This window comes from Coregonus clupeaformis, chromosome 18 (genome assembly GCF_020615455.1).
Source record: "Coregonus clupeaformis isolate EN_2021a chromosome 18, ASM2061545v1, whole genome shotgun sequence".
Lineage (NCBI taxonomy): Eukaryota > Metazoa > Chordata > Actinopteri > Salmoniformes > Salmonidae > Coregonus > Coregonus clupeaformis.
The window spans coordinates 4100973-4110971 of record NC_059209.1 but is presented as its reverse complement, the minus strand read 5'-3'; the positions used below and the strand labels follow the sequence as shown (position 1 = coordinate 4110971).

The following is a 9999-nucleotide window of genomic DNA, read 5'->3' as shown; positions in this document are numbered from 1 at the left end:
ACTAATTCTAACCTTAACCCTAAACCCCCTAGAAATAGTGTTTGACCTCGTGGGGACTAACAAAATGTCCCCAGTTGGTCTAATTTTTATTTGTTTACATTTCTTGTGGGGACTTCTGGTTCCCACAAGAATAGTTAAACACACACACACACACACACACACACACACACACACACACACACACACACACACACACACACACACACACACACACACACACACACACACACACACACACACACACACACACACACACACACACACACACATCATTCAGAGCTGTTCATCTCTGCTTCAAACACTTAAAATTGACCAACAGCCTGCACTACGACGATCAACACATCGCCTGCGCTACCCCTATCAGGCCTTCAGTTCACACTTCCATTCTGCTCCTCCCTTCCTATGGGCAGAAACTTAAACAGGAAGGACCTTTGTTCAGTGTTGACTCAGAGAATAACATTGACCTATACACTGACTCAGTGACTGAGCTCATCAGGAAGTGCATACGGGATATTGTGCCCAGAATTTGGATAGATGGCAACATTGGCAAGGTGACTGGGAACATGGATGAGTACAAACAGTCAAGCTATGACCTCCGTAACGCAATCACACAGGAAAAACGTCAGTACATATACAAAGTGGAGTCACAATTAAAAGGCTCAGTCACAAGACGTATGTGGCAGGGACTCCAGACAATCACGGATAACAAAGGGAAAACTGAACCTTGCCCTTTGCAACCGGGAGCTCTTGACGGGCCGCCACCCAGTTGGTGAAGATAGGCAACAACACGTCCGCTACGCTGATCCTCAACAAGAGTGCGTGCTCAGCCCCCTCCTGTACTCCCTGTTCACCGATGACTGCGTGGCCACGCACATCTCCAACTCAATCATCAAGTTTGCAGACGACACAACAGTGGTAGGCCTGATTACCAACAACGACGAGACAGCCTACAGGGAGGAGGTGAGGGCCCTTGCAGAGTGGTGGCAGGAAAATAACCTCTTCCTCAGTGTGCCTTCTGTCTGTGTGGATGGACCATTTCAGGTTGTCAGTGATATGCACGCCGAGGAACTTTAAGCTTTTCACCCATCCCGTTGATATGGATGGGTGCTTGCTCATTCTGCTGTCTCCTGAAGTCCACGATCAGCTCCTTTGTTTTGTTCACGTTGAGGGAGATGTTATTGTCCTGGCACCACTCCGCCAGGGCCCTCACCTCCTCCCTGGAGTTTGAAGAAATTTGGCTTGGCCCCTAAGATCCACACAAACTTCTACAGACGCACCAATGAGAGCATCCTGTCGGGCTTTATCACCGCCTGGTACGGCAACTGCCCCATCCGCAATCTCAGGGCTCTCCAGAGGGTGTTGAGGTCAGCCTAACGCATCACACTGCCTTGCTTCCAGGACATCTAACAGCACCCGCTGCAACAGGGTACTCAATCCTGAACCTTACAGACTGTTGCCCTATATACATTGTCATTGAACACAAATCAATTGAATAATGTTTAGATAAAGTTATACCCACTTCATACGTATATACTGTATTCTAGTCAATACCTATCCTATTTAACTTCTTCTGTACTGTCACGATCGTTGAAAGGAGTAGACCAATGCGCAGCGTGGAATGCGAACATACTTTATTATATTTTAAATCACCACACGAACAAAACAACAAAACGATACGTGAAGTCCTTGGTAACCAAACACAAACCATACACATAACAAGATCCCACAATACACTGTGGCAAACAGGCTGCCTAAGTATGGTTCCCAATCAGAGACAACAAGCAACAGCTGATTCTCGTTGCCTCTGATTGAGAACCACCCCGGCCAACACAGAAACACATGAACTAGATAATGAACATAGAAACACAAAACATAGACTCTACACACCCTGGCTCAACAAAACAGAGTCCCCAGAGCCAGGGCGTGACATGTACACATATCTTCTATCAATATACTGTCCATAATGTCTATGCATCACATCATATATATATATATATATATATATATATATATATATATATATATATATATATATATATATATATATATTTATATTCCTGACCCTGACATTGTTAGTTCTAATATTTCTATACAGTATTTCTTAATTCCTTTCTTTTATTTTTTGGATTTTCATGTATATTTTTGTATTGTTATTAATGCACGGTTGGAGCTAGGAACATAAGCATTTCGCTACACCCGCGATAACATCTGCTAAATACAGTGCATTCAGAAAGTATTCAGACCCATTGACTTTATCCACATTTTGTTATTATTCTAATTGTTGTTCGTTTTTATCGATCTACACACAATACCCCATTATGACAAAACAGGTTTTTAGAAATGTTTGCAAATGTATTAAAAAAAAAGTATTAAAAAATATCACATTTACATAAGTATTCAGACCCTTTACTCAGTACTTTGTTGAGAAACCTTTGGCAGTGATTACAGCCTCGAGTCTTCTTGGGTATGACATTACAAGCTTGGCACACCTGTATTTGGGGAGTTTCTCCCATTCTTCTCCGCAGATGATCTCAAGCTCTGTCAGGTTGGATGGGGAGTGTCGCTGCACAACTATTTTCAGGTCTCTCCAGAGATGTTCGATCGGGTTCAAGTCTGGGCTCTGGCTGGTTCACTCAAGGACATTCCGAGACGTGTCCCGAAGCCGCTCCTGCATTGTCTTGGCTGTGTGCTTAGGGTCGTTGTCCTGTTGGAAGGTGAACCTTCGCCCCAGTCTGAGGTCCTGAGTTCTCTGGAGCAGGTTTTTCATCAAAGATCTATCTGTACTCCATTCATCTTTGCCTCGATCATGACCAGTGTCCCAGTCCCACCCGCTGAAAAACATTCCCACAGCATGAGGCTGCCAGCACCATGCTTCCCTGTAGGGATGGTGTCAGGTTTCCTCCAGACCTGACGCTTGGCATTCAGGCCAAAGAGTTCAATCTTGGTTTCATCAGACCAGAGAAACTTGTTTCTCATGGTCTGAGAGTCCTTTAGGTGCCTTTTGGCAATCCCCAAGCGGGCTGTCATGTGCCTTTTACCTAGGAGTGGCTTCCATCTAGCCATTCTACCATAAAGGCCTGATTGGTGGAGTGCTGCAGAGATGGTTGTCCTTCTGGAAGGTTCTCCTATCTCCACAGAGGAACTCTGGAGCTCTGTCAGAGTGACCATTGGGTTCTTGGTCACCTCCCTGACCAAGGCCCTTCTCCCCCGGATTGCTCAGTTTGGCCGGGCGGCCAGCTCTAGTAAGAGTCTTGGTGGTTCCAAACTGCTTACATTTAAGAATGATGGAGGCCACTGTGTTCTTGGGGGCCTTCAATGCAGTAGACATTTTTTGGAACCCATCCCCAGATCTGTGCCTCAACACAATCCTGTCTCGGAGCTCTACGGAAAATTCCTTAGACCTCATGGCTTGGTTTTCGCTGTGACATGCACTGTCAACTGTGGGACCTTATATAGACAGGTGTGCCTTTCCAAATCATGTCCAATCAATTGAATTTAACACAGGTGGACTCCAATCAAGTTGTAGAAACATCTCAGCATGATCAATGGAAACAGGATGCACCTGAGCTCAATTTTGAGTCTCATTGCAAGGGTCTGAATACTTATGTAAATAAGGTATTTCAGTTTTGTATTATTTGTAAATTAGCAAACAATTCTAAAGACCTGTTTTCGCTTTGTCATTATGGGGTATTGTTTGTAGATTGATTAGGGGGAAAAAAACATTTAATCCATTTTAGAATAAGGTTGTAATGTAACACAATGTGGAAAAAGTAAAGGGGTCTGAATATTTTTAGAATGAACTGTATATATAGAGATAGATTCTTTTTATTTTAAACATTTAACCCCTTGTTTTTCTGGGCACAAAACTACCCTCAGACTTCCAGTTTTTTGCAGTTTTACATTAGTGTACTGTATGTATACAGTCCCTGATTAGATGAAAGATATTGATCATTATGATACACTGTTACAATGGGGAACCTTTTCTCCGTATCAGCAGTGGTGTTGCTGTTCTTAGTCATGTTCACACATAGCTCAGTATGAAATAAGTGACATTTCACAGTAGCCATGTGCTGTTTCCTGCCTGTGTGTGTGTGTTGTGCTTCTGAGTTTGAGGTTTGAGGGGTACACTATGTAAGTGTTGTTTCTCAGAAGGACAGAGGAGGAGTTGTGAAACTACCGTGACAATACTAGTATAAGATACAGCATCTTAAAGAAGCCTCAACTGAACACAAAGGTATGTTCTGTTCCATATGTGTCTCTGGACACAGGGTTTACATTGCTCCCCCACAGACACGTTTGTTTGTAACCTTTAACTCCAGAGGTGGACAACCCTCCTCTTGGAAAGCTACTGTGTTCCAGCCCTGCTCTAACACACCTGATTCAACATACAGTGACAACATCCTGATTACATTTTAATAATTTAGCTGACACTCTTATCCAGAGCCATTAGGGTTAAGCGCCTTGCTCAAGGGCACAGACATATTTTTCACCCAGTCGGCTCTGGGATTCAAACCAGCCACCTTTCAGTTACTGGCCCAACCCTCTTAACCGCTAAGCTACCTGCAGAATAGTTGAATTGGATGTGTTGAAGCAGGGCTGGAGTAAAACCCTGCACACACAATACTGTAGCTCTTCAGGAGGACAATTTCCTGTTTAACACAGTCATCAATAATGTGTTTTCTCTTTCCCCCTTTATGTCTGAAGTTGATTTTAATGAAGATGGCAATCATTGCAGTGTGGACATTTCTTCTATTGACCTCTGGTGTGGCCATAGCGATGGTAAGCTGAGTTAAATGTATATTTTGTTTGTGTGTGTGTGTGTGGCTGTGTGTTTATGAGGGGTGAAAAGGGACTGAATTGAGCCTAATGTAGCTACTGATACAGATGTAGAATCTTAATTTGATCACTCTTTTGTTGCTGAGAAATGTCCAGTTCAGCAGGAAATCCAAACATGTAGTGTATTCGAGTTAGTGTAGTCCAATCAATGTTTAAAAAGGCTTCTAAAGTTTGTAATTTCACTTTAAAATGTCATACTTAATTTGCCCTAACGAAAAATGTAACAACCACTATTTTTTTTTTAACATTGATTATAATCCACATAATAATTTACATTTCCTGCTGCTGCAGGATTATTTTCCTGCTGTAGCAAACTGGCTCAAATTAAGATCCTACACATACAGTGCTTTCTGAAAGTATTCAGACCCCTTGACTTTTTCCACATTTTGTTACGTTATAGCCTTATTCTAAAATGGATTAAATCGTTTTCCCCCTAATCAATCTACAAACAATAGTGCAAAAGCATAGTGACAAAGTGAAAACAGGTTTTTAGACATTTTTGCAAATGTATTAAAAATAAAAAACAGATATCTTATATACATAAGTATTCAGACCCTTTACTATGAGACTCGAAATTGAGCTCAGGTTCATCCTGTTTCCATTGATCATCCTTGAGATGTTTCTACAACTGTTGAGAGTGCATTTCAGAGCAAAAACCAAGCCATAAGGTCGAAGGAATTGTCCGTAGAGCTCTGAGACAGGATTGTGTCGAGGCACAGATCTGGGGAAGGGTACCAAAACATTTCTGCAGCATTGACGGTCCCCAAGAACACAGTGGCCTTCATAATTCTTAAATGGAAGAAGTTTGGAACCACCAAGACTCTTCCTAGAGCTGGCCGCCCAGCCAAACTGAGCAATCAGGGGAGAAGGAACTTGGTCAGGGAGGTGACCAAGAACCCGATAGTCACTCTGACAGAGCTCTAGTTCCTCTGTGGAGATTGGAGAACCTTCCAGAAGGACAACCATCTCTGCAGTACTCCACCAATCAGGTTTCATGGTAGAGTGGCCAGACGGAAGCCAATCCTCAGTAAAAGGCACATGACAGCCCGCTTGGAGTTTGCCAAAGGCACCTAAAGACTCTCAGACCATGAGAAACAAGATTCTCTGGTCTAGTGAAACCAATATTGAACTCTTTGGCCTGAATGCCAAGCGTCACTTCTGAAGGAACATTGAAGCATGGTGGTGGCAGTATCATGCTGTGGGGGGGGGTTCAGCGGCAGGGACTGGGAGACTAGTCAGGATTGAGGCAAAGATGAACGGAGCTCCAGAGCGCTCAGGATCTCAGACTGGGGCGAAAGTTCACCTTCCAACAGGACAACGACCCTAAGCACACAGCCAAGACAATGCAGGAGTGGCTTCGGGACAAGTCTTTGAATGTCCTTGAGTGGCCCAGCCAGAGCCCGGACTTGAACCCGATCGAACATCTCTGGAGAGACCTGAAAATAGCTGTGCAGCGACACTCCCCATCCAACCTGACAGAGCTTGAGAGGATCTGCAGAGAAGAATGGGAGAAACTCCCCAAATACAGGTGTGCCAAACTTGTAGCGTCATACTAAAGAATACTCAAGGCTGTAATCACTGCCAAAGGTGCTTCAACAATGTACTGGGTAAAGGGTCTGAATACTTATGTAAATGTTATATTTCAGTTTTTTATTTTGAATACATTTGCAAACATTTCTAAAAACCTGTTTTTGCTTTGTCATTATGGGGTATTGTGTGTAGAATGATGAGGAAAGAATGTGGATAAAGTGAAGGGGTCTTAATACTTTCCGAATGCACTGTGCACTATATATACAAAAGTATGTAGACACCCCTTCAAAATAGTGGTCTCGGCTATTTCAGCCTGACCCGTTGCTGATAGGTGTGTAATGTCGAGCACACAGCCATGCAACCTCCATAGACAAACATTGGCAGAAGAATGGCCTGACTGAAGAGCTCAGTGACTTTCAAGGTGGCACCGTAATAGGATGCCACCTTTCTAACAAGTCAGTTCGTCAAACACCCCTGGACTTTTTTCACATTTTGTTACAAGGTGGGATTAAAATGGATTTACTCTGTAATGTAGAAGAAGAAAAAAATTAAATACAAAAAAACACTAATATATCTTGATTAGGTCAAATCCTTTGGTTGATTTATGGCCTTTATCACCCCTCGTGTGTGTGTGTGTGTGTGTGTGTGTGTGTTATGTATATCTCATCCATGGCCTTATACAGTCAGTGTGATGGAGGTAGTTATGTTCTCTCTTTATAGTCAGTGTGAATGAGGTAGTTATGTTCTCTCTCTCTACAGTCAAAGTGATGGAGGTAGTTATGTTCTCTCTCTCTACAGTCAGTGTGATGGAGAAAGTTATGTTCTCTCTCTATAGTCAGTGTGAATAAGGTAGTTATGTTCTCTCTCTACAGTCAGTGTGATGGAGAAAGTTATGTTCTCTCTCTATAGTCAGTGTGATGGAGGTAGTTATGTTCTCTCTCTACAGTCAGTGTGATGGAGGTAGTTATGTTCTCTCTCTACAGTTAGTGTGATGGAGGTAGTTATGTTCTCTCTCTACAGTCAGTGTGATGGAGGTAGTTATGTTCTCTCTCTACAGTCAGTGTGATGGAGGTAGTTATGTTCTCTCTCTATAGTCAGTGTGATGGAGGTAGTTATGTTCTCTCTCTACAGTCAGTGTGATGGAGGTAGTTATGTTCTCTCTCTACAGTCAGTGTGATGGAGGTAGTTATGTTCTCTCTCTACAGTCAGTGTGATGGAGGTAGTTATGTTCTCTCTCTACAGTCAGTGTGATGGAGGTAGTTATGTTCTCTCTCTACAGTCAGTGTGATGGAGGTAGTTATGTTCTCTCTCTACAGTCAGTGTGATGGAGGTAGTTATGTTCTCTCTCTGCAGTTAGTGTGATGGAGGTAGTTATGTTCTCTCTCTATAGTCAGTGTGATGGAGGTAGTTATGTTCTCTCTATATAGTCAGTGTGATGGAGGTAGTTATGTTCTCTCTACAGTCAGTGTGATGGAGGTAGTTATGTTCTCTCTCTACAGTCAGTGTGATGGAGGTAGTTATGTTCTCTCTCTACAGTCAGTGTGATGGAGGTAGTTATGTTCTCTCTACAGTCAATGTGATGGAGGTAGTTATGTTCTCTCTCTACAGTCAGTGTGATGGAGGTAGTTATGTTCTCTCTCTACAGTCAGTGTGATGGAGGTAGTTATGTTCTCTCTCTACAGTCAGTGTGATGGAGGTAGTTATGTTCTCTCTCTACAGAAAACGGGTGGTTGTCGCTCTGTCTCTGCTCCGATTCCCCTGAACATGGTCAATACCTCTGTTGACGACATGTACAACGGCTGTAGACAGGAAATGTCCGGGCTGGTAGAGAACACATATCTTGAGGAGGAGAGAAAAACAACTAAAAACTTCAACGCATCCTGGACAAAAGCAGAAAAGTGTGCAAGAAACAGGACCATTCAAGACAATCTTAAACTGAAGCATGTCCAGGCTATCTGTGCTTACAGTGCAGGACACCTAGAAATATACAAAGATTTTAACCAAGCATGTCTCACCAACAAGAGCATCTACACCTCTTCCTTCAAGTTCCACTCCCTGCATTTCCTGCTGACTGAAGCTATTCTCCTCCTGAAACAAAACCCAGACCAACAGGGCTGTTACACCACGTACAGAAGAACCAAAATTGAGTTTGCAGGTGAAGTGAACAAGGAAATCCGTTTTGGCTCATTTGCCTCCAGCTCTTTCCTACAGAACTTGACACATTTTGGAGAGAAGTCCTGCTTTGAAATAAAGACATGTTTTGGCGCTTACCTCAAGTCCTACCCAGTGATGGGTGAAAAAGAGAAGGAGGTGTTGATTCCGCCCTATGAAGTGTTCAACATTACTGCCGTGATCAAGAAAGAAAAAGTGAAGGATCTTTGGTGTGATGTTGTGTACAAACTACAGAGCAACAAAACACAGAGTGACCTGAATTGCAAAATGGTGAAGTCGGTCCAAATAGGGTGAAATAAAACCAGCATATCTGCTTTTCTACAGTCAGTAAAACATTATCTGCAGGGTACAGTACACCCTTCCTCAAGTTCCCTCCATCATAACTAGAGAATGATCAATCATTCCAAATCTCAGCTGTTATGCTACTGTCAAAATGGCGTGATTTGCATTGCTTGCTCAGTTAAGACATTGCTTGCTCAGTCAAGACATTGCTTGCACATATTACGATTCTTCTTCTATGATATTGTTGACATTGTTTAGCATGTGCATGCAGCTTTTGCTTTGATCAAAAAAGAAAAAAATGATTATCTGATAGATTGTAAATTAAATGAAAGTAATGTTAGGTTAACCTCTTTGTGTATGAGAAGAGTATACTTATTTAGTTATAACTATCCACTGTGTTGGATGTACTGTATTCAGCTGTGCATCTTCGCTGAGTAAACATTTGAAAGTCACTCTGAGTTTGGGCTCTTTTGTATGATAAATGTGTTGATTGTATATTACGATATTGTTCTTCTTATCACATCTCAAGTCCTTTTTATATACCAACTCTGTTATACAAATACAACTTTAATTAAGGTAAAGAGGAATCAAACTGAAAGACAAAGTAGCTAAGTTAGCTATATTATTAATATAACTCATCAGCTGTCAACATCAGGATAGAATTTGAGAGCACTAGTTGGCTCCAAAGGGGCTATAGCTTTGACTGCATCCCGACAGTGCATTCAGAGCCATTCGGTGGCTTGCCAGACTACAACCTTCAAGGGGTTAGCGAAAGGTCAGTTCTGATCCTCCACATAAGACCTCAGTCTGGAAGTTAGATGTTATTTATTTTGCTTAAAAGTGTTTTTTCACATCACCTGCAGTTACAAAGACAAAATATATAGGTTTGGTGACAGGAAATGAGCATTCCATCTGCATACTATTTCAGAGGCTATATGAGTGAGCGCATACACAAATATTGTCGTATCGAGTGAGTGGTGGCAATTATTGCTGATGAACAAAAGGAGTCTGCTCATACTGAACGTTGATCATAAGGTTTATTCAGATCACAAGCTTCAGCATGAGTGACAGGTGACATGACACCCGGAGAGTGACGCCTCAGAATGGCTGCTCGTTCTGCCCTCTCCTTCGTTTTCCCCCCTATTTATAAACAATGATGCTCCCTCTTCTGGCCAATCA

General features: G+C 42.4%; 1 protein-coding gene across 1 annotated transcript in view; it reads left to right on the top strand.

The window, feature by feature from the left end:
- The window catches only part of LOC121554499 (ecto-ADP-ribosyltransferase 4), an 18218-nt gene extending 8946 nt beyond the window's left edge, over positions 1-9272 (top strand). The window contains exons 2-3 of the mRNA XM_045226993.1: positions 4705-4779; positions 8086-9272. Of these exons, the coding sequence (XP_045082928.1) occupies positions 4714-4779; positions 8086-8832 (813 nt within the window). The 5' untranslated portion in view covers positions 4705-4713 and the 3' untranslated portion in view covers positions 8833-9272. The remainder of the gene's footprint in view (positions 1-4704; positions 4780-8085) is intronic.
- Positions 9273-9999: the final 727 nt, after the last annotated feature.